Here is a 25,963-nt window from a genome sequence, read left to right as displayed (position 1 = left end):
AATGGGGAAAGGAGCTTTCTGATAGGAAACACAGGACTAAGTGTTATAGATATTTTACAGAGCAGGACAATTTCTGCCTTTTGTAGGCATTTTGTGGGGATAGCTATAAATTTACCCATGAAAATGAAAAATGGGAAAAAATCACAGAGCACTGACATTGCTTTTGTGCCCTGTGACAGTTAATGTAGTATATGTACTTTCAAAAATATCTTAGGAGTATCATGAACATGCACATACTTATATACATAAAAATCAAAAGAAGGTTATTAAGAAGGTTTAGGCTGTAAAGCCAAGCACTCAAAAATTAAGAAATGCTAGAACTAAGAATGTCTCCGTTGCCCTAATCTGGCCTCTTTTGAAACACAATTTTCTTGATAATTTTGTTAAGGAAGCATTAAAAATACATTCTTTGTTACAATAAGCCGCCCTTTACTCTTCCTCTCTCCTCAGGGATAACTATCAACAGCATGGCTTGAACCCTAAACTCAGTGTAATGAAGAACAACTCTTTACTACCAATCTAAAAAATGAACTACAGAAGGAAGAATGATCTCACCAAAATTAAACCGAAAAATAAATTCCAGAGGTTAATTCAAGTGATTTCAACAAAATAATTTTCCATTATTTTTCATCTTGGTCGTCACTGAGTACTGAATCTGACCATAGGCCTATGTATCTTGAGCTGCAGGATTGAATCCCACTGCTGCTATCAACTATTGTTAACACTCATTCTCCATGGATTAGGCACAGATAAGAACATTTAACACAGCCTAAAGAGTGAGATGGGGCCTTATTAGGAAGGTCTAACATACCTGCCTGGCCCTTAGTGTAACACAACCTGGTTAACACAGATCACAGATAATCCTACCCTGGAGTGGCATAACTTTGAGCCTAACAAATGCTTAAAACTAACAAATGCTTAAAACTAGTTTCAGGTGTTAATGTGTGGACAATCCAGGTATTAAGCACTCCAGGAGTCACCCAAAATTACCATGTAACAAAGCCCTGAATCACACTTTTAGGTATCATCTCTTTAACAAACAAACAAACAAACAAACAAACAAAAACAGATTTAGGGAAGGCAAAAATCAAACATGAATCAGAGTCAAATAAATCGCAGCAACAGATTATACAGCCACACTCTTGAACTACTTTCTATTACCTAGTCTTTCCCTGAAGCTACAAGTTTACAAGAGAAGGAACAACAATAAACCTCAGCACAGGACTCTAATGTTGATTGTGCCTAAATCTGACTTCAGATCTTAAGTCCAGAGTACCTCCAAGAATGCACTTATGCTTGACATGCCCATTTCTTAGCACTGTTCCTCAGATTTTACCAGGAGTCAAGGAGGTAATTGTTAGCAATAGCAACAAGCAGGTACTGCTGGAATCACTGCAAAGGCCTTTGGATACTGATCTGTTTAAAGCTGGAAGTGTTTACAGAGAGGTGACCCTTTAACCATACACAAACTCTCAGACAAATATTATGACTGACATTTTCAAAGGAGACTCAGTCTGTGTATATCTTGTCCTGCCTTCTAACCTATTGGCAAGAACAGATAATAGGAATGGCTTAACCATTGTAATTGCAACTCACTATGATTTCTGCTTTTGCTGATTTAGAAGGTCAATAGTTACATTTTTAAGACAGTTATGGCACATTTATGCCACCAAGAAAGCACATCCTACCCATTTTTTTTCCTGTTCTACACGCCCAGATTACCAACATTAGGTAACTAGTTTGGAGCACACAGAGGGTAAGTCTGAGGTTTGCTCATTGGTGTGCCTTCAGCAACTATATTTTGATACTTGGTATGGGCAGCGCAGTAGCAAAGTGGAGGGAAATTTTCACAGAAGTATTTAGCATGATTTGGAGGTGTTGGTACTCAGAACTCATTGCTTAATATTAGCAAATATAATATTCATTATTAAAAAGTCTGCTTTTTTAAGGCTAAATTGTGCCCATAATATATTTAGATCTGAAAAGTCACAATTATTAAAGGGGAATCAAAAATGTCTTTGTGTTCACCAGTAACCAGGGTCTTCCTCAGAGATTATAGGGAGGGATTTTTTCTTTTCTTTTTTTTTTATATTACTTTATTTTTCATCGAAAAGCTTTTGGAAGATAGATGCCTTTCTTCTAACTATGACTAAATAAAAATGTCACGTCCTTAGGCAACAGAGGTATAGGTTGTATCTGTGTTGGTATGAGGACATAGGCAGACAAGGTTCTTTGGGTAAATTTGAAATCTTTTATTAGACCAAGTCAAATAGCTTGAAAAATTCTTTGCAATCTTAGGCAACAAATTTGCTCCTTGTTAAAAGCTTTTAACATACTTCATCTTGTTACCCTGGTTGAACCAAAACACATAAAAGAGCATTGAACTCTGCTTATTTATCATCGACAGAAGTGTTTAAAAGTTTCAATAAGGTACAGTTATGTTGGCAGTAGGGTTTCATGTGTGTCACCAAGGACCTAATTTTCCCAGCAAAAACTTTAGTTGTGGTGACAATGCATGAGAAAGAAAGAATTCAGCTTTGTTACTCCCCCAGTGCCACCAATAGAGCTGCACAGGTGTAACTAATGGAAACCTAGTAAACAAGTCTGTCGAGAATGCACATAAAAGAACAGAATCCAACACACTCTCGTGGGTGTTTTGACTCTGCAGATTAAATTATATTAAACCCTCATCAGTTCATAGAGCCGAAAACTAAAAAACAGTGTTGTTTGAAACAGATTTGATATAGAAATAACTGAGAATCAATAAAAGTGAGATGCAATAACATCACTTTTAGAACTCATTATCAAGGTAGACAAAACCTGGAAGAAAAATTACAAAAAAAAATTGCGGTTAGCAATATGTATAGATATCTATTTCAGTCATTTATACAAAAGCAGAAATGCGTGGATTGTTTTGGGGGAAGGGGAATATTGTTATATTTTGTATGAAAAGACAATGCCAAATCAAACTTAGTTTGGATTTTAGCCTCATAGCACTTAATAAAATTATTTTTAACAGTTTCTCAGACCCTTCTGATTTGTGAAAGATTCAAGCCAAAACAGTCATCTCCTTTTATACTTTAAATATTTATTGTTTTGCTTCCAGGACTTGGAAGAAAGCACAGACTTAATACAAAACCTAAACTAATTTGCACAAATGATCTTATAGGAACACAAGAACAACACTCATTTATTGGACCACTCTTCACTTCCAAAATTCACAAAGAACATGCAACGAGCCAACTTTCAAAATTGCCAAAATGCGCGAAGTTTGCAAAATTGTAACCTCTATAATTTACCATTACAGATAGGATCATGCAGCAAATGCTCTTTTATGGAAAAGTCCAATAAGAATGATGTAGTTATTATAGTAGAACTACTTGGAAATTATTTTGCAAAGCTGCAGCATTCAATAGGCACCACTAGCTTTCAGTGGGATGTCTTAACTCCTTTTCTTTCTGTTACAATTTGTAGGACCCTTTTATTTATTTATTTAAGGAAGTTCTTACCATTACTGATGTACACTGAATAGCATGTGGTAAAGAGACAAGGGAGTATAAGTTCACACAGTAAAATCAGACTACATTACTGATAATATACATAGAGGCAAAGGTAGTAAATGATCCACATTAACAAAAATAAAATATGCTTATGATGCCAGTTTATTACATGTTTTCAACTAAAGAAATGACTGAAGTGAAGTACAGCCACACTTCCTTGATTTAAAGTAGGTGACTGATATAATGGTGGCACTTCAGCTATTAGGGATCCAAGGCTCTCAACTTTGCCTTACTTCTCCAAAGTACTTTGGCTGTTTCTTTCTTTCACATGCAGAAAGTTAGAAAGGTATCCTTCTATCCCTCTCTTAATAGCCCAAGATGCCTCTCTCCATCCTATGCTCTTGTCACCCTCACCTTGATGGTACAGTGAAACTGGCTGAGGGAACCCATGTTTCATCTGGAGATAGTAACAATTCAGCAAATCCTAAAGATCTTGAGGGCAGCAGAAAGGTGAAAAACCCCTGTGACACTTTCGGGGGGGGGGGGGGGAATAGGTGTTTCTACATGTGTATTTACGCATGCCTAAGCTCAATACACCTTTACTTAAAACGCATTAAGGCTATTTAGGTACATGTCTACACATGGATGCGCTAATGTGCATTAAAGCACATTAAATTTAAACATGAATACCTAAGTCACATTAGTGCACGTGCAAATGCGCATCCATTGATGCACACTGCATTAATGAACATTAGTTCATTTACACATGTGCTAATGCAACTTAGCTATTCACACGTAAAATTGATACCTGCTTTATATAGGCATCACATTTAGGCTCACATAGCTGTAAATCACCTTTTTTAAGGCATATTAAGGGCATGCACATGTAGACACATGCCCTTAATGTGTCTTAAAAATGGCCATTTAGGCTAAGCCCACTTAAAAGAGGTGCATGTAGATGTGCCCAATGACAAATAGGATGAAGCTAACACTGCAGCTTCATTTTAACTTAAGTCATAACTTTTTGGCAAATATGAAAAGGGAATGGAGTGGAACTCCCAGGGACAGCTGCTTGCATGGAAGCACTGGAGGATAGAGATAACCTTAGGTCCTGAGAGGAGTAAATATTTAATAACAATGTATTTTAAAATCAGACTACAATGTAGATAGACCCCAAACTTTCAAAGCCCACCATATTTGTACTTCACATTATATACACCTGTATCCTCCTCCTCCTCTTCCAGCAAGATTTGCTTGACAGGGCATTTCATGAGACTCTTCTGAACTTCCGTGGCTATACAAAAGTTATCTCTCTTTCCATTTGTCCTTAATGACCTCTTTAGAGCCTGTCTGGCTCTTTTCTTTGGATGAGTGGGTTTTTGTTTCTTTGTTTTGTTTGTTCTATTTTGTTTTTCCCCCTCCACAGCTATGACAAAGATTGCAAGACAGTTGGGATTCAGATGAAGTCTGGCAATCAGATATTTGTAAATTAAGAGAATTTACTCATCTAGCTGTATAATTTATATTATCTATGTCCATTGAAGCATAGATCCCAATTTTTCTCTCACATGTATTGATTTTGTGCCAACCTAACTCAAAGACTTACCTCAAAAGGGTTGCTCTATAATGACACTGAGCTAAGAAGCATGTTCGTATTGGGCAGTTTATCTGACATTTGATAAACTGACATCTGAATGGGGAGAAAGGAAAGTGTAAAATATCCTAATAGGGACTCTCATTTTTCTACACCAACTTTTTACAATTATACTGAAGTCCTACTTTCATAGCAGAACTACTTAATCCACCATATTCATCCACCAAAATATGTCAACAAAACATTAGACTGCTATCAGACTTCCCCGTTCCTCCCTCAGAAATGTCAACTTCATTTTATCCTCATTATAATAAAGGTAGTATATTTTAAAAAAAATTCTTACATATTAGTATTCTGGAAACAAAGGCAACAACAACAATGAATTCTGGATTGACTGTTAAGGCTTATCTGAAATAAGTGTTAGATAGCAGTCAAGTTTGATCGATATAAGTAATGAATAATATGAACCCAGCTGTTATACTTTTGCTGCTCAAATTATTATTGGAAATGACAGTATCCCTGCTACAAGCTGGTACTGACTGATGTCAGTCCTCATCTGGAATTCTTTTGGAAGCAATAATCTTTCATTACCGTGGCATATGAATTTTCCATGGTGCTAGATCAAATAGCAAAAAAAAAAAAAAAAAATCTAATTTGAAGTATATAGTCCTCTCATTTAAATGGAAAAGAAACAATGAAAGATAATTATTATTTTTTTATTTGCAGAGTGTATACATTTATATAAAAAATCAGCTAGTCCTCACTGTCAGCATCATCACAGATGTCTTTGTGTCTGACATTCCTCAAGAAAAAGTCATGCTGAGAATGAATTTATATAGCCATATAGGTGATCAGAAAATGATATGCATTTATAAGAATAATAATATTAATAAGAAATGGATAGTATGCTTACAATGCATTGTCTGAGCTATATTTTTATTCAGGCATGTTACAAAAGACTTGTGTGCTGGACATTGAATGAATTGGTAATTGCACTTGGTATCAGGGGTGATCACTATCTACTTTGCAATTTGATATATTACCTAATTTTTCTGTTGTTGAAGTATTTCAAAATATTTCAAAGCTTCCCTCAGAATTGGAAGGTAGTCACAAAGATTCTAGAAATGACAGTTTATTACATTCAAAGTTAGACAGCTGGCAAGCACATTGTTAGCCCTCATGGTGCTTTTGATTACTAAAAACATGGAAAAATGAAAAAAGCAGCATGTAGAAAAAAGCAAATCTAAATATTCCTATAGGGATGACCTTCAGTTGATAGTAAATATTATAGATGAATATTTAATCAAGCATTACTTAAAATTAAAAAAAATATCACTCTCCCTATCTGAACATATTACAAGCCCTTTTATTTTCCCTCTCTGTACGCATACCCATACACATACACAGAAAACTGAATTTGTAAAAAGATGCTATAGATACACACATACATATGCATATGTATATATGTATGTGTGTATAGCATCTTTTTACAAATTCAGTTTCAATATATATGAACATGCACATACACACCACACACACAGGCAGATCAATCTCCTATTGACTTCACAAACAATATCTGAGCAAATTAAATACTGCATTTACTTGATTATAAGACAGGGTTGCCCCCCCCCCCCCCTCCCTCTGACATTAGCATGGGAGAACAAGATCTTTGTTTTACATTTTCATACATGGAAACCTAATTAAATGCATTGCCTGTCATTAAACTGCTGCCAAAAGCAGAATGTGCTCAGTAATGGAAACCAACTAGGAAGTTGATTAAAGGCAGCCAACACTGAGTGTGACTATATAATACATGGGAACCTTCCACAAGGGTGGGTTAGTGCAGTCCATCTGAACAAGATGCATGGTAAGGCACCTTGTGCGCAGTTCCTCTCAGCACTGAATCTTTTTCAAGTAATATTAAGCTTCTACACTAAATGCCATTTTGACTTCCTTTTTACTCTGAGCTGCACCTTTCTTTCCCATTTCCAATAAATCCTATTCCTTTACTAGCCTTAAATGTCTGGCAAAGATCACCAAGTGGGACCCCAAACAGTTCACCCAAAATCCCTCTGCCACCCCATCTCTCATCCTTTCACATAGGATTAATGTGACCCCACTGTCTATGACATGGAGTTTCCCTGTGCCTGATCTGCATATATTTTTTTAGAGGGTTCAGGAATAATGACACCCAATTCCAATTATAATTGAGGGGGAGGGGGGCAATTAGCACATGGATCCTTTGTGTGTAAGATCTGGAGTACATACACATACTGAGCAGTGCGTAGCTGTGCAGTTCCCAAGGCTTGGAATGCTGTTGACTCTGCTGGGGCCCAGTCCAATCTTGAGTTTTTTGGTTATGGACTAATATCATGCATAGTTTGTAATATATATAAGTAGGTACAAAAGTGCTGTTTAAAAGCGTGTTTATGGAGTACCTGTCCTAAAACTTGCAGCAGTTTCAAAAAAGCATCAATTCTGGATGTACTAAATAACTACAGGCATATTTATTTCAAAGTCAGTGTTTTCAGATTTGCCCCTCACTTCCATTAGCTCAGGGAGAGCAGGGTCTGACAGTACGAGAGGAAAGGAGCTGCAGGTGGAAGGTATATGGTACCACTGATAATGATAAGAATCGTAAGAATGAAAATGGTACCACTGCTATATTTCATGAAAACAATATTTTATTCAAAAAAGAAAACTGGATAGCTGCTAAACAAAAAATGGCATAAGATATTTTACCCGAACTAGTATCCTTCAAGTTTACTAGATATTATATAATGCATTTCTGAAGATCCCTGCAATTTTAACTGTAAATACAGGAAAAACAACATTTCCTAGGAAGGAATGGAAGTACTTTACATGGTGGTGTTACAGGTATATTTCAAGTAGCGTTCTTGACATGGAAATACCATTGGGGTGTAGAGCTCTCATTGCCTAGCTACCAGTTCAAATTTTAGCTCCAAATCAGGAATGTTTGTTAATACTATCCATCAAATAGTGCTCAATAACATATTTGAAATGGACAGATGCTCTCAAAACAGGTCCTGCTGGGCTGGTGGAACTTTTGTTTCCAAGCAGGTAAAATATTTCATTAACATTAAATCAGCTTCAAAGAGGGGGGGGGGGGGGGGATATCAGGTTGAGTTCCAGGGTTTTTGTTTATTTGTTTGCTTTTAGATGGTCTTCATGCAAAATAATCCTAGTTTCATTCTGAGGGTAAACAAGCCAAAAACTTCAAAAAATTTATTGAAAAAATGAAATGTTGCTATTACATTTAATTTTTTTTTTTCATAGATTCATAGATTCTAGGGTTGGAAGGACATCAGTAGGTCATCTAGTCTGACCCCCTGCCCCTGGCAGGCAAGAAAAGGGTCACCAAACCTGGGTTCATGTGAACCCAGCCAGGTACCTGTCCGGTTTCCTCTTGAAGATCCCCAAGGATGGGGCAAGCACCATCTCCCTTGGAAAGCCCATTCCAGATCCTGGCAACCCTGACCAGGAAGAACTTTTTTCTAATGTCCAGCCTAAACCTACTTTCCAGTAGCTTATGGCCATTGTTCCTTGTTGTTCCAGGCGGTGCCCTGGTAAACAGATCATCGCCTACTTCATGTTGTTCTCCCTTATGAATTTGTACGCCACCACAAGGTCCCCTCTCAACCTTCTCTTGGAGAGGCTGAAGAGGTTAAGGTCCCTTAACCTTTCCTCATAGGGCCTTCCCTGCAGGCCTCCAGTCAGACAAGTGGCTGTTCTTTGGACCCTCTCCAGGTTGTCTGCATCCCGCTTGAACTGTGGTGTTCAGAACCAGACACAGTACTCCAGCTGCGGCCTGACCAGTGCCACATAGAGAGGGAGAATCACCTCCCTGGACCTGTTTGTGAAGCACCTACAGAGGCACGACAAGGTGCGATTGGCTCTGCTGACTACTTCGTCACATTAATGACTCATGTTCATCCTGGAGTCACCAGTGACTCCAAGATCTCTTTCTGCCTCAGTGGTGCTGAGAAGGTCGCCCCCCAGCCTGTTGGTATGATGGCAGTTCTTTCTCCCTAGATGCAGTACCTTGCACTTGTCCTTATTGAATTGCATCCTGTTGCTCTCTGCCCACTTCCTCAACCTGTCTAGGTCAGCCTGGATCTGGTTCCTCCTCTTCAGGGTGTTAGCTTCACCCCATATTTTTGTGTCAATCGTGAATTTGGACAGGTTGCTTCCCACCCCCTCATCCAGATCACTGATGAAGATGTTCAATAGCACCAGCCCCAGAACTGAGCCCTGAGGGATTCCACTTTCCAGGTTGACACCAACCCACCCACCACCACTCTCTGAGTGTGACCCTTGAACCAGTTTGCTACCCAGTCTACTGTATAGTCATCCAAGGCAAATCTCCTCAGTTTAGTTATAAGGATGGTATGGGATACCATGTCAAAGGCCTTGAAGTCCAGATAACATCCACCTCGACTCCTGCATCTAAACATTTGGTGGCCTTGTTGTAAAAAGAAACTAGGTTAGTTAGGCAGGACATGCCTGCTATAAACTCATGTTGGTTACCCCTCCACATTACATTACCCATCACATTAGCCAGTGGGCTCCCACAGATGTGTTCCTTGATAATTTTTTCTAGGATTTTCCCAGGGATAGAGGTAAGGGTAACTGGTCTATAGTTACCTGTATCCTCCTTCCTCCCCTTCTTAAAGATTGGGGTTACATTGGTCCTCTTCCAATCCTCTGGGACCTGACCCGAGCACCATGAGTGCTCATGTAACCTTGCCAGAGGTTCAGCTATGACACTCTCTAATTCCTTCATTACCCATGGGTGGATTCCCTCTAGTCCTGGTGATTTGAACATGCCCAGTCCCTCCAAGTGTCTTTTTACTGTATCGGCACTGACGGTTGGTCGGCTGATGTTCCCCTTGCTGGTGTCCGTGATGCTTATTGAGGGTTTGTCTAGATTCTTATTTAAGAAGACGGAGGCAAAAAAACTCATTGAAGAGCTCTGCCTTGTCCCTGCTATCCAACACTAAGCCTCCTTGCCCATCCTTTCGGGGTCCTATGCTACCCTGTACCCACTTTTTGCTCCCAGCGTATCGAAAGAAGGACTTTTTATTGACCTTAATCCCTGCTGCTAGCCTGAGTCCTAGTTCAATGACCATGGAAACTATTATATAATACTTTAATGCTGGATATGCTGTATTTCATACAAGATGTAAAGCTAAGATACAAACCACTTAGGCTTATTTAAAAATAAATCATTTTTTTAAGATCACTATTCCACCATTTGGGTAACTGTTTTCTGTCTGCTTAAAACCCCAATGCAATGGCAGGGAATGCATTGTTTGTCAAGCTGGCTGAGAAATGAACTTTCAGGTCTGTGAAACTTTCTCATCCCAAATCAAAATAAACCTTTCCTATGTAAAAGGTTGTTTTTTTCAGACTTGAAGCCTATATATAAGTTTTGCAGTTATCATATATATATGATAGATCTGTTGAAGCCTATATATATGGAGATATATGTGTATATATATGTGTGTGTGTATATCCCCATATATATATATATATACACACACACACACACACTTCAATAGATCTATCATATATATAATAGATATAAATATCAATATTGTTTGAAGTGGGAGTATTTCATTGTTTCTAAAATGAAATATGTTTCTGTTGAGCACAGAAGCCTTATTAGCTTAAAAACTAGGATTCCATTATGCCATTATCATGTATCATGCTGCTTTTGAGGGAAAGCTGTGCTTTGGGATTCCCCATCTTTGACAGCCATTTACTTTGAAGCCTACCAGATAAGCTACTGTGCAAAACAGTGATTCTCAAACAGGGTGCCATAGCTCCCTAAGTGCCGTACAATATTAGCACTGTTAGGTGTGCAAACCTACACATGATTCACAAGATATGATAGATTTCTAATCAGAATCCATAGAATCAAAAATATTATGACCTGTTATGGTCTTTGTTTCCAATGTAATTGCTCTATTATTTTTTTTTGTAGTCAAAAAGTAAGTGAAAACAAAGTTCTGCTATTGTTTTAGGTTTGCTTTGAGTCAATAAATGTTAAGAAACATTGGTGTAAGGAAAATGTTGGATCCAGATCTCCACCAACTTCCAAATCCTTACTTCTTTATCAGGATTCTGGGTCAGATTCCCAAGAAGAAAGGAGTTTGGAGATCAGGGATCCCTGCAAGCTACTTACAGATGGACTTAAAAAGAGTAGGAGGCAGACAGGAGGTCATGAAGCCAGGTAGCTTTCTACCAGAACATTTTGCTTCTGGCAGATCAGCATCTTGCAAAAGAAAACTGACTAGTGAAATCTTCAACCAGCTCTATCTATTTAAATTAAGTGACAAAATTTACTCAATTTACTCAAAATTTACTCAATACACTGAATATATATGGAGGAAGAAACAATCACTATCACTTCTTCAAAAACTATAGAATATCAATTAGATAAAGTATCCAGTTTACATATTACAAAGATTGGTGAATAAAACATTGATTGAGCTAGCTGTCTCATCTCTCCAGCTTCACTAATTTTTTTATTTGAAAATTATTTTACAAGTGATGATCTCTCTTTGAAAGTCCTCATGAAATAAATGCATTTCAATAAGAAATGTGAATGAGAAAGAGTCTTATGGAAAGCATAAAGTCAAATCCAAAGCCCAGTGAAGTCGATAGGCACTTTTGTATTGATTTTAGAGGAAGTTGGATAGCGCCTAGGAAAATGGAGAGCTTTCTAGGGTAAGTAGTGACATATGAAAGGATATGAAAATGAAAGAAGGGATTCTTTAATTCATACTCTACTCTGTAGTTTTATACATACTAATTTAAAATTACAGCCTTTCACTGAAGATGTAGGTGAAGAAAAAGGAGGGTATCAGCTACAAGTTGTACTTTGTAATTAAAAGTGCTATACATATCTGAACAGCTACTGTTATTAGTTTAATTTAAAACACTGAAAAGCTACAAGACAAGATAAGCATTGTTTTAACCTGAATACTGTATTTACTCAAATACAAGAGGAATTCCTTCCCCTCTCCCCACCCCCCTGAAACAGCACAGAGGAAAAATCTCCTCATTTTATATTTGCATACAAGGAAACCTCATTAAATTAGGGTGAGCGATTATCCCGTTTTCCCTGGGACAGTCCCAGATTTTGGAGGTGGAGCTCAGACACAGGTTGCAGATTAAAATGAGTGTCCTGCATGCTGGGTGTAGTGTGGCAAGGAAAGGAAGCAGCATGGTGCCCTGGGAAGGAGGCCAGGCAGGCTGCTCATTGGAGCATGCCAGTCCAGCTCCATCTCCATCAATCCCTACAGTGGGCAGCTGACTTGGAAGGGAGGGGAGAAGGGAGAAGGGGGGAGGGGGCAGGCAGTGTCCAGGATGTCCCATATTTGCAACCAGGGTGGATGGCCATCCTACATTAAATATATTGTGTTTCATTAAAAAGCAGTATGTGCTCAGTAATGGAAACCAACTATGAAATGAATTAAACGTAACCAACACTGAACATGACTATAAAACACATGGCCCATATGGGCCAAACGTACTGATGGGAAACTTTTTTTTTTTTAAGTAATTTTTTTCATGTTACAAGCCAAATCAATTCCAAATCTGTGAGTCATTCAAGAACCATATGTGGTCGTACTACCGGCAAACATCTTTCACCCACCACCTGAGGCTTCAGATGCTTCCAAGTCATTTGGCAAGCATCTTACATGCAGGCCCAAGCCCAGAGGCTTGGGGTTTGGATGCCCCTGAGTTTCGCTTACCCTCAGCCATATGGATGCAGGAACAAGCTAGGGAGGAGTCTCCCATTTACACAAAGTGGGCATAAAGCCATGATATTCCCATTGGAAATTCAAGTGGGAGGTTAACTATACATTACCTCTGCAATTAGTACCCCATGCCAGAAAAGCAGTTATGCCCAGCAACTAGGAAAACTGCCTTAGTGGTCACAGAATTTCCCCCACCAGGTAAAATATTGATGGGACCTACCACAAAGATAGCTTAATTCAGCCATCTGAATAAGATATATGCTAGTGCCCATTGCGGTCAATCCCGCTCATTGCTGACTCTTTTGCAAGTCATGGTGAACCTCTACACTGAATACATTTTGACTTCCTCTTCACTGCCACAGATGAGCTTCACCTTTCTCTCCCATTTCCAATGAATCCTGTTCCTTCATCAGCCTTAAATGTCTGGCAAACATCACCATACACGACCCCAAACAGTTCACCCAGAATCTCTCTCAGCCTGTCACATAGAATTGTTATGATCCTGCCCTCCAGGAGGTGAAGGCTGACCAGGTTGCCCTGGACCTCATTTGCATAAAAAAATTGGAGGATCCAGGACTCATGACAAGAACACCTGGTTCCATGACTGGGGGCTATAAGCACATGGCTCCTTTTTGGTGAGTATCTGAAATACACTCATCCAAGCAGTGATGAGCTGTGGGGACACCTTGCCTAGAAAAACTGTTGACTCTTCTGGGGCTTGGCCTAATCATGTGTCTTTTTGCTTTGGACTAATATCATGTATAGTGCATGCTATATTTAAGCAGGTACAAAACTACTGTTTTAAATGGGATTGTAGAGTTACCTGCACTAAAACTTGCAGCAGTTTCAAAAAGGATAAAATGCATCAATTCTGGAAATCTAAGTTTCTGGGTACCTGTACTTTCATGCAAATTACTATAGATATGTTTATTTCAAAGTCGGTATTTTCAAATTAGCTCCTCACTCCCTTGTACTCAGGGAGAGCAGCATCTGGCAGTAAGGATGGGAGGAAGAAGGAAGAGCGGGGACCTGACTCCCAGTTTAATAGTTATTGCTGTAACAGTGGAATGGGGACAAATTCTAGCCAAATAATTAGATTCTATACTTGGAAAATTATATCAAATTTATACATTTTCCATATATAGAATCTAATTCTTTGGGGGTGGTGGGGGTTATATTCAGGGTCATCTTACATTCAAAAAAATATAGCAATATAAGAGTGATTAAAAACAGAGTGCTTATTAGGCACATGTTAAAAAAGATGGTAAAAATGTTTAAACTGGGCCTAGTCTCTTCAAATGAAGGGTATATGTTCCATATAAAACATTTATATCTTTGAATTTCAGTTGAAACTTGTATATGTGGCCATATGCTGATTGATTCTGTCCAGCCACACTAAAGATTTCAGTGAGCTAATAAATTCTGTAAGCAACACTTAAAGCATTGTGGTAGAGTAATAAGGGGTAAGTAACGTGGACACCAGGGGTGGGTGCTGATTTAGCAGGGATGCCAGAATGGTAGCCCCCAAGGAGCTGGCCCCAGGCTCAGCAACCAGGAAGATAAGGTGCAGAGAGCCACCCTATGGCAGAAGCATGTAGAAAGCTGACCACAGCAGCAGTAAGCATCCAAGCTATACCTCACATCAGCAGCACCAAAGTCAGGTTAGAAACCCCAGCACTTGTCCCCCTCCACCATCCCTGCTCAGAACAACACCATTCCCCTCCTCCCACCCCTGCTCAGGACATAAAAATCACAAGTTACACCTCTGCAGCATCTTAACATACCAATACATTATTTGTTCTTGCTTGATATAAAATATATATGATGCATATGATATATTATAAAGAAGGAACACCAAATGTATATTAAATATAATTTGCCTTGAGTCAAGGGGTATGCTTATGTAATCATCTATCCTGTTTGATTTATTTATATAAGATGCCCAGTCCTGTTGCAAACACATTAATTATATGGTTATTAACATCTGGCACAATGGGTCAAAAGCTGGGCCGAACGATGCTGATGACTAAATTTTAGTCAATTTGAATGGGACCACCGTTTCCCTGTGTTTCCTACAAACCTTAGACACTTTTACAGCTTTCTGATATCAAAGCTTGCTGCAATCAAGGGCTTAAATCCTTGGATAGACCTGACACAGGATTCATAGCGCTGTCATCTCAGTTGTCCTATGATATCTGAGCACACATGGGTAAGATGAAACAGCTTTGGACCTAGTTATGAAATGGGGAGGATGAAAAAAGCATGCTACTAAGAAACTTTTTGTTTGGTGTTTTTTTTTACCAAATTCAGCATAGTGATCTGTATATCAGTAAGTCCATCTTTGGGGTAAGAAGCTGATATACCTCATTTTGGCATGCAAAGCCTCAGCTGTTTAAAGTGTTAAGAAGGTGGAGACAAAATGTAGAGACAGAAACTATGAGAGCAGAAGTGGAAGCATGAACCTAGCACTGAAGGGAAAAAAAGATGAATTGCTGACACAAGGTCATGAAAAACAGCTGTTGCTGGCTGTTATAATTATTTTTCCTGTTGCTGTTATGCCATGAAATAAGTCCAAATAATTTTTTTCAGAAGACAAGAGATTCCTTCTGCCCAGTAAAAAGTGCCTCCAAGTTATCAAATCCCGGTCATATACCTGTAGGCTGTTGCATAATTTGGGATGCTATGATAATATTTGTGATGATTATGCACAGATATCCTTAAAAGGGAAAAAAGTATGCCCACATAAACTGTGATAATAAGAGCAAGAGCCCAAAGGAAGGGAAAAATAACAAATAACTGTAAGTAAAACAACTTTAGCAGCTTGCTGCTGCTGTTTCTCTTACCCACTTTTTCATAATTATATAGTATGACAAACAATACAGTCATCATTAACTCACAGGGATATATTTTTGTAAAGTTTTGAAGAGATATAGCCATGTCCGTTAAATTTAACAAAAGGAAGCTGATGAAATCCATGCAATTCTTTCAAAGCTTACCCCCTAGTGTTCTTGAAAATTGTTTCTGCTTTACTGGAGGAGATTGGGGGAGTAAATCATTAATTGAAGTAGATGAACCTCAAGAAAAATTGGAAAAAAACTAGAAAACAAAGTTCTTAAGCTAGATCTTTACACATGATTTTGGGAAACTTAGAAAGCTCTAGTCCTTAACACTCATCTCATTGCCTTTATAAAGCAACTGGTTCAATTCTACATACAAAGACTAATTTTATCTCACAAAAAGGAACTTGAGAGTTTTACACCTCTCATCTCAATAAGGAAATTTCTTCAGGATTCTGGACAGGCTTTTGAAAGAAATATAATTTTTTGTTATCATTTGGTTACTGTACATAGTATTGCATTATCTTTTATTTCCCCTTGTGTCCTTATACATTTGTTTAGAGATATTTTGTGTGTGTGACTGAGTCTCAAAATCTGTAATTTTTTCAACAGTGAGACAGAAGATAACCACTGCTGACCCCAATTACAGTCAAGATTTGTACAGACTTATTCATATGTGCTGAATGATTTGGTCTGTAATAACAATACATATATTTATAGAATTCTTCTTTTCTACCTCCCTGAAGCTACACACTGACCAAGATAAAGGAGATGGAAATTTAAAATACATTTTAACAGGAGATGGGGCTGGCAGTCTATTCGTTATAGATGAAAATACAGGAGATATTCATGCTGCAAAGAAACTGGACCGGGAAGAAAAGTCCCTGTATGTGCTACGTGCCAAGGCTATTGACAGAAAGACTGGAAGACAAGTGGAGCCGGAATCTGAATTCATCATTAAAATCCATGATATCAATGACAATGAACCCAAATTTACAAAGGACATTTACACCGCCAGTGTTCCTGAAATGTCTAGAGTTGGTAGGTATAACTTATACTTATGTAAAAGGGCTGGTGGGGGGCAGAGGGAGGTTCAATGGTAAAAGTCACTCTTGATTATAAACAGTGGTTGCTGTTTGACATATTTAAATAGCAATACCAATTTCTGTGAATATCTGTTTAATAACTCCTGTTGCAAGAAATGTATTACTACTGACCAATTACTATTTTTACTTATTTATTTCACTGTAATTCATACTATAATCCTTTTTCCACACCATGCACTACTATATAGCTGTTGTAATCCCATCACAGCCAAACAGAAATGCAGCATACACAGTGGTCTTATCTGTTAGCACCAGCCAGTTTTGCAACATCTGAGACTATCACTTTTATGTGCTCATTTGTACGGGCATGCCAAGAGTCCAATTCATTGGACGTTTCTTTGCAGCTATATAAACACAACTCCAAATATCTAAGTAAACCAATCAATTATGTATTGATATAAGAATAGGTTCTTGTAAATAACTTTTGTTCATATTCATATTCTTCTGCAAAATAAATTAGTATTTGTTTCTCTATCTTTTTTCCTAAATACCAAATGACAACCCCAAAACAAAAAGACCACGCAGTATAAGAAAATATTATTCTAAATGTAATAAATAAATTACGGTATTCACAATGACTGAAATGAAAAGTAAAAATGTAGACTGCTCTAGCAGTAGGGTGAGATATATAGTCTTAAGGAAAAAGAGATGTGAAATGCGATGTTTTAGTTATTACCCACCAGCTTGCAACTATAAGCATTCATCACAGATTTCCATAATGACCTAAAAGCCTTACAGTTTCTAAAAGAGAGAGAGGAAATTAGCTGTGTTAGTCTAAAATCCAGCAGAGGGTGGGGCTGAGTGGCACCTTAAAGACTAACTCATTAAGAAGGGCATAAGCTTTTGTAGATGATAGCCTATTTCTTCAGAAGCTATGGATCAGAATTAGAGGTGCACCGATATATTTGTACAATATCAGATTGGTACCAATATAAAGAAAATTGTCTAGATTGGATATTGGCCCAATGGGACTGATAATTTGGCCAATAAATGCCTGTTCTAGGCATTTATTGGCCAAAGTTGGAAGGGGAGGGGAGAGGGAAGGAGTATGGGGGGCAGATAAATGCCTGCCACAGTGAGCGGGGGGTAAGGGCAGGAGAGGCATGAGATGGAGTCATGGCTTGGAGCTCCCACCACTGCCTGCACCCCAGGAGGGCATGGTGGGGGGCATGTGACCCTGATTTGCATGACACAGTGAAAGCTGCAACTGTGGGGCGGAGCCAGAGCCTGCATTGCATGGGGCTCTTCTTGGTGGGGGCTGGGCTCAGAATGGGCTCTGGTGATGTTTGGAGGAGGCTGCAGCTACACCCTGCCTCTACCCAAGTGCAGGGAAAAGTCATGGCTGTGCTGGGTGGTGGCGCAGGGCTGGGACTGAAACTGCAATGAAATTTGGGTGGTTGCAGCCCCTCCCAGCATCACCAGAGATGCTCCAAGCCCAGGCCCCACAAGAAGAGCCCCGCACAGTGCCGGCTCCAACTCCATCCTGCAGCTGCAGACTGTCCCATGCAGTGCAGATCTGTGGGCACATGCCCGCCCACCCTCCCTGGGTGCAAGCAGTGGCAGGAGCCACCCCCACCCCATGAGCTGCAGCTCCTTCCCATGCCCTCCCCCCACTCCAGCTGGGCAGCACCTGCCCCTGCCCCCTCCCTCACTGCAGGGGCTGTTGATCTGCCCCCCAAATCCCTTTCCTCCCCCTTCCCACAATGAACTTACCAGTTGATGGCATCTGTATTGGATATTGGATTGGTATCAGCCGATATGCCTCCTTAAATATTGGCTATTGGTATTAGCCCCCAAATCTCTATTGGTGCACCCCTAATCAGAAAGCTATCAGGTCTTGAAGGTGCTTCCCTGTCCTGCCTTCTGTCATTTTCTTGAGTAGAGATGAAGCCTCTAACAGAGCTGGGGGAAGAGCTAAAAGTCTAAGAGGTATAACCAACCAATTTTCATGGGTCACTTACCAAGATTAATTCTAATTATTTTCAGTATCAGCATTGCTGAGATTAACAGTAACATACTAATTGGCATTTGCAACCAATTGGCATTAATGCAAATTTCAGCAAACTCAGTGCAGCCCTTGGCAACAACAGTAGATGCTTAAAAAGCACTAGATCTAACTGTAAGCATGAAGGGGAAATTCCTGCAGTAGGAGATAAGGGGGGGAGGGAATATTTTTCTATGGAACATAAAGAATATTTTTTTCCAATTATGGAATCCATTTTGATAAGACTGTAATGGGAAGGGGATTGATAACAAACTTCATTAAAATCAGTCCAGTCTTATTAGAGGGGTTACAACAATGTAAGAAAACAGACTGAAGTACTTTCATTGCACAGTGTAGCCTGCGGGCATCATAGAAAGTTAGGGTGGGTGAACAATGGTACTGCTGCCCTGCTGCCAGATCCATGGGGAGCCCCAGGCCCTGCATACTGCATCAGGTGCCTGAATCAGGTGCCAGGGCCAGATTGGCTGGGGGCTCCTGAGGCCCAATCCCATCACATAAGAGGCAGGGGAAGGAGGATGAGATGATCCCAGGACCCAGTCTGGCCCACGGACCATCCCCTGGCTCACATGATGTCTATACACTGAGATGAAATTAACAAAGAGTGTTAATACAGCTGTGAGGATGGCCCTGACAGAGTGAGCATTGGGGATTTTACTAGAAAAATACTCAAGTAGTAGTTTCTATATTAAGGTAAAGCCAAATTAAATGCCTTAACTTCTCATTTAAAACTAAGTATGTTGATTCTTTGCTAATATACACTTTTTTGTAGACATTTGCATGAATGGGTGTTAAAGGGTGTTAGGTCAGGATTGTGGATTTACATATTTACTTGTACGAATTCAAAACATTATACAAAGAGACCCTCTACATGTGTAGGTAAAGGCACAATGGAATCTAAGGCATGATCCACACAATTACACTTCCTGCCATGCCATATGTGCATGATAAGAAGCATGCTTACAGGATTGCCATCATAGCCAGCTACGCCTTATTGCTGGTGCCTGATCCCAGACTCCCAGTCATAGGGCAAAGGCTATCCATGCAATTTAAAGCTGGATAGAAACTAGCTATAAAGTTATGACACATTTTTCAGCAATATCTTTATAGTTGGATGCACCTGCTTATGGCAGCATAGGTAATTTGCAAGTGTAGCCCATCTAAACTAAATGTAGCCAATTACACAGTTAACCAGGTAATTGTATAATAGATATAATGTATAGAGGGGGCCAAAGTGTAAGAGAGACTAATTGGCCACAAGTATAAGTCCACCTCATTAAAGAGCAACAATCCTAGTATAACTAACACATGTAATGAAATTAACATCTCATTTGTCAATACTGGGGAAACCCAGTTTCTTGCAAAGAAGGCAAAATACTTCATTACTTTTCTTGTGGCCAAATGACAGAAGTACATTAGTGGTCTGACAATTTATAGCCTTTGGAATCTGTTCCTATAGATAGAAAAGCAGATGTCATGAATGAAAAGGACTGATGGGAGCAGAAGGAATGAGCTTCCTTAAAATAGGGTGCAACTTACAGGTGGGTATGTGATTATCATGAAACCCATTCTATGCCTGCTATTTTAGTGTGAAGTAGATCTATCTATTGAGACATTAAGACAAAGCAAGCATTGGTTTATGCCAATAAATACAAGATGGCTCACGAACCCAGAAGGGAAAGGGATGATGGGAAGGAACAGTAAGAGAAATATACAAGATATACAAGATATTCAAATACATAAATGCATGAAAACTGACTGTACAATTAGTCAATGGAGCAAGGCCCATCAATACAGCTAGGTTCTTCCAGGGGCAAACTAAGTTAGAGTCACCAGTACTTTACCATATTTAAGGAAGGAATGACTTCTTTGCATTCAATATAGATATGCAGAACAATTTTCTTGAACTAGCATTTCCATTGAAAAGTGGACGTTTCAATCAATTTATGGTCCTTATGCTTGTGTCTCACACTCAGTAGTTTATTTGGGTGGGACATAGATTGGTATCAGTAGATTAGGGAAAGTCATCCTGAAGACAAATTTTGATTGGAGTGTATGCATGTTTGTAAGGCCTCTACAGTAGTTATCTTTGAAATGGTTCTAGTTCCAACTGGGAGGTGTAGAGCGAACAGGTGGGAATGGATTAATCTCAGGGCCTGTTGCAAGGAAATTCACTTCAGGGTGTTATTGGTTCCTGATTTTTACCATGACTCAAAATTCTGGAAGGAGCAAATGCAACATAACCATCTCCACTGTCTGTTTTTGCTGTAATCTTACAATTATCACCATATTTTTATGTTCTTTTCAGGATCCACACTATGAAGAGTTAAAAAATATTGGCTAGTACAGATAACCATTTGTCATTTAGTTTACCATATGGAATATCAGTACTTAATCTGAGAAATTATCTGGACACTGAAAATGCACATAAAATGCTTTCTGATAAATTATCATTAAGGTATTTTACTTGGCAACTTCACCATATAATACAGTGATTTCAAAACCTCCAGCTCCAATATATCCACATTTATATCATTAAGCATAACAAATTTTGGGGACAGAAATAGTAGTATTTGCTTGCTTCTAGGGCAATTTCTGCTTGGTGCTCTGCCATGATTACATTAACATGAGAAGCAAAGATTACACAAGCTTTCAAGTAGGGGTGCACTGATAGAGATTTGTGGGGCCAATACCGATAGCTGATTTTTGAGGAGGCATATTGGCCAATACCGACCCGATTTCTGATACAGCTGCATGCAGCTGGTAAGTTTGTTGTGGTGGAAGGGGAGGGGGAATGTAAGAACTGAGTGGGAGCAGATCAAGGCCCTTGTGGTGAGGGAGGAGTGGGGCTGGTGCAGGAAGGAGCCATGACTCACCTGAGAGGTGTGGGGAGGAGGCGGCAGCTTCCGCCATTGAGCGCCACTTGTCTAGGAGCCACTTGTCTGGCACTCATCCAGCAGCTTGTCTGGTGCTCTTCCAGCACCTCCTGCCACAGCTCCTGCCAGTTGTCTAGGAGGGCATGAGGGGGTGCCCCCAGATTTGCATGGGGTGGGGTGGGCTGGGGCTGGTGCTATGCTTGGGATGGGTAGCAGCAGCACTGGCTGATATATATATGGACATGCTGATATTCTGGACAGGGCATTAAATTACGATTGCTGGGGGATGGGGATACACAAATTCAAACATGTCCAGGGAGCAACATACAAGTAAGCCCAGTAGACAGGGAGACTGAGAAAGACACTCTTGCAGGAACTGAGGGAATAGTTCTCCATTAACAGGATAGGAAGATGAGTGCCTCAGTAGGAGGACTCAGGTACCTATATACTAACACCGGGATCATGGGAAACAAGCAGGAGGAACTAGCCCTCCTACTTTCCAGTGTGTAATATTTCATAGACATTAGGGCTGGAAGGGACCTCGGAAGATCATCGAGTCCAGCCCCCTGCCCAAAGGGCAGGAAGTCAGCTGGGGTCATAGGATCCTAGCAAGATAAGCATCCAGTTTCGTCTTGAAGGTGTTGAATGAAGACGCTTGAACCACCTCCGGTGGCAGGCTGTTCCAGACCTTGGGGGCTCGGACAGTAAAGAAATTCTTCCTTATGTCCAGCCTGAAATGATCTTGTAGTAGTTTGTGACCATTCGACCTCGTCATCCCTTGGGGCGCTCTGGTGAACAAACGTTCCCCCAGATACTGGTGGTCACCCCTGATAAACTTGTAGATGGCCATCAGATCACCCCTGAGCCTGCGCTTTTCCAGGCTAAAGAGCCCCATGGCTCTCAGCCTGTCATTGTAGGGTCTGCTTCCCTGACCTCTGATCATGCGTGTGGCTCTTCTCTGGACTATCTCAAGTTTCTCCACATCCTTTTTGAATTGTGGAGCCCAAAACTGGACGCAGTACTCCAGCTGCGGCCTCACTAAGGCCGAGTACAGGGGGAGAATGACGTCCCGGGATTTGCTTGAGAAGCATCTATGGATGCAAGCTAGCGTTTTGGTCACTTTACTAGCCGCAGCATTGCATTGCAGGCTCATGTTCATCTTGTGGTCAATGATGACCCCCAAGTCTCTTTCTTCCATAGTGCTAGCCAACATAGCACTGCCGAGCCTATAAGGATGCTGTGGGTTTTTCTTCCCAAGGTGGAGAACCTTGCATTTATCGGCGTTGAACACCATCAGATTCTTGTCCGCCCACTTGCTGAGCCTGTCCAGGTCAGCCTGGATCACCCGCCTGTCTTCTGGTGTGGATGCTTTGCCCCAAAGTTTGCTGTCATCGGCGAACTTGGCCAGTCCGCTTCTGACTCCAGTGTCCACTATGATCTATTAGGGATTATAAAGACCTGGTGGTACTCCTTACATGACTGGAGTGTAGCTATAGAGGGCTACACCCTGCATAGAAGGGGCCAGATAGGGATGATAGGTGAAGGCATTGCTCTGTACGTGAAAGAGCAATACACCTCCTTGGTGGCCAACATCAGCTACAAAAACGAAAGCTTGAAACCCTTTGGGTCAAGTTACAGGGGGGACATGGTGAGAGAGACCTAATTGCAGGTGTATACTACAGACCACCAAACCAGGGGGAGGAACTTGATCTGGAGTTCACCCGAGAATTGACTGAGGCTGCACGTGCATGTGCATGTGACATAGTCATCATGGGCAATTTTAATTATCCTGTTGCCCTGATGGGTCAGACCAAATCTCAGGATCTCAATATTGTGCTGTTAGACAGGAGGGTGTGACAGAATTGCAAATATACAAACACACAAATCAGTTAGGTGCACGCATACACACACACATACTACCAACTCAGGCACATACACATCCAAACCAGCCTAGGCACATGCATACCTATCACCAATTCAAGCACCTATACACTATGCACCCCAAAAGTTAGACAAAAATAAATTGTCCATACCTGCACACTCAGTACACATACATAGATCACTAATTTGTATATCATGCTCACAATGACATATATATAATATATATACACACCTACAACCCATATACACATACACACAGGTAAGTTCCTAACTTGGATGGTATGGTATGTATGTTTGTGCTTGGGGTACCTGGGATACTTGGGGGAAGGTTAAGGTGAGAGAGAGAGTTAAAGTGTAGGGAGTGAAAGTTGCCAGAACAAGGATTGGAGAGAAGCTGGCTGAGAAACAGAGGCTTGGTTTTACTTAAGATCAAGTGGCCCCGGGGTTACTCGAGGTCACTGGTGTCAGGGTGGAAGCAAGGGAAAAAGAAGCCTGGTGGCAAGGAGGAAACAGCCAGGAGACAGAGGCAAAAGGCAGTGGGGATGAGCCAAAAACAGTGGCAGAGATCAGGGAAAAAGGAAGTGGGGATGAGACAGAAGTTAGAGGAACAGAGATTGGAGCAGGGCCAGAACTCTAGTAAAGCAAACCCAACTCAGTGGTCCAAATAACAGTTTTATTAAACAGACTACACAGTGTTAATTAATCAAAAATGTAAATTTCAACAAGCTTAGTTCACTAGTAGGGGAAGTGCTGTGGGACCAGGGACTGAAGGTGAAAGGTGCGCATAAAGAGTGGTTGTTCCTTAAGGACACGATCCTTGAAGCATAAGGGAAATCCATTCCCATGCAGAGAAAAGGTAACAGAAGAGCTGGGAAGCCCTCTTGGCTAACAGGTGAATCATGGTCCTCTTAAGAAAGAAAAAAAAGATTATAAACAATGGAAGTTTGGGGTGGACTCCAAAGAAGACTATTCCATGACAGCCCACATTTGCAGGTAACAGATAAGACAGGCCAAAGCAGTGACTGAATTTAAATTAGCAACGGGAATCAAGGACAAAAAGAAGTCCTTCTTTAGGTACATAGGGAACAGAAGGAAAACAAATGGGAGTGTGGGGCCATCGCTCAACAACTTAGGAGAGCTGGTGATGGGCACCCAGGTGGAAGCTGAACTCCTGCACAACTACTTTGCCTTGGTCTTTCACTGGACCAAGGGGAAAACCACACCAGGTAGAGTAAAGGATAAGCACGGTAGGAATAATTGCCTTCCTGCTATTGCCATCATTGTGGAACCCCTGGAAAACTCTTCCACAACTTTTGGTGCTCTGGTGAAGTCCCTGAGGACTGGAAGAGGGCCAATGTTGTGCCCATCCACAAGAAGGGAAGGAGAGAGGACCCAGGTAACTATAGGCCAATCAGCCTAACTTCCATCCTAGGGAAAATCCTAGAAAAGTTCATCGAGGAGTCTATCTGCGATAAGCTTGCAGAAGGTAAGATTCTGAATGACAGCCAGCATTGCTTCATTGTGGGCAGGTCTTGCCTTACCCACCTTATCTCCTTCTATGACCAGGTAACTCGCCACCTGGATGTGAGAGAACAGGTTGACATTGTATACCTAGACTTCCAAAAGGCCTTTAATCTAGTATCCCATGATATCCTCACAAGAAAATTGGAGGATTGTGGGCTTAACTCTGAGATACTCAGGTGGGTGAGAAACTGGCTGCAGGATAGGACCCAGAGAGTCCCAGTGAACAGATCTGTGTCATCTTGGTGTGAAGTGGGCAGTGGTGTCCTGCAGGGGTCGTTGCTCAGTCCAGTACTTTTCAACATCTTTATTAATGATTTGGATGTGGGGGTGAAGAGCTCACTGGCCAAATTTGTGGGCAACACCAAGTTATGGGGAAGCAGGGTCACTCTTGAAGATAGGCTACAGTAACAAGCAGACCTAGACAGGCTAGCAAGTTGGGCAGATCAGAACCCAATGAAGTTCAACATTGAGTAATGTAAAGTGCTCCACCTAGGGACGAGCAACCCCTAACACACCTACAGGCTTGGCGGCACCAAGATGACTAGCACCATGAATGAAAGGGACCTGGAGATAATAATAGACCACAGTATGAATATAAGCCAGCAGTCCAATGCTGTAGCCAGTACAGCAAATAATACTCTGGCATGCATCAATTGATGCATGTCCAGCAAAACCAAGGAGGCGATTCTTCCACTCTACTCAGCACTGGGCACCACGCTTTAATAAGGATGTGGACAAGCTTGACAGAGTCCAAAGAAAAGCCACCCATATGATCAGAGTCTTAAAAGGAAAGACATACAAGGAAAGGCTGAGGGATTTGGGACTCTTCAGCCTGAGGAAAAGCAGGCTGAGA

The 25,963-nt window shown here is 40.6% G+C and overlaps 1 protein-coding gene across 3 annotated transcripts in view; it reads left to right on the top strand.

Annotated features, from left to right (window-relative positions):
• The window catches only part of CDH9 (cadherin 9), a 133,554-nt gene that overhangs the window by 55,430 nt on the left and 52,161 nt on the right, over positions 1–25,963 (top strand). For 2 of the 3 annotated variants that reach the window (XM_059728631.1, XM_014597429.3), the window contains exon 3: positions 16,468–16,762. In XM_059728631.1, coding sequence (XP_059584614.1) covers positions 16,468–16,762 — 295 coding nt within the window. Of the gene's footprint in view, positions 1–16,333; positions 16,763–25,963 lie in introns of all 3 variants that reach the window. The other variant, XM_059728632.1, reaches the window with a different exon arrangement.

Source organism: Alligator mississippiensis, chromosome 5, assembly GCF_030867095.1.
Source record: "Alligator mississippiensis isolate rAllMis1 chromosome 5, rAllMis1, whole genome shotgun sequence".
NCBI lineage: Eukaryota > Metazoa > Chordata > Crocodylia > Alligatoridae > Alligator > Alligator mississippiensis.
Note: the sequence above shows the minus strand (reverse complement) of the source record. Positions and strands in the feature narration are given on the sequence as shown.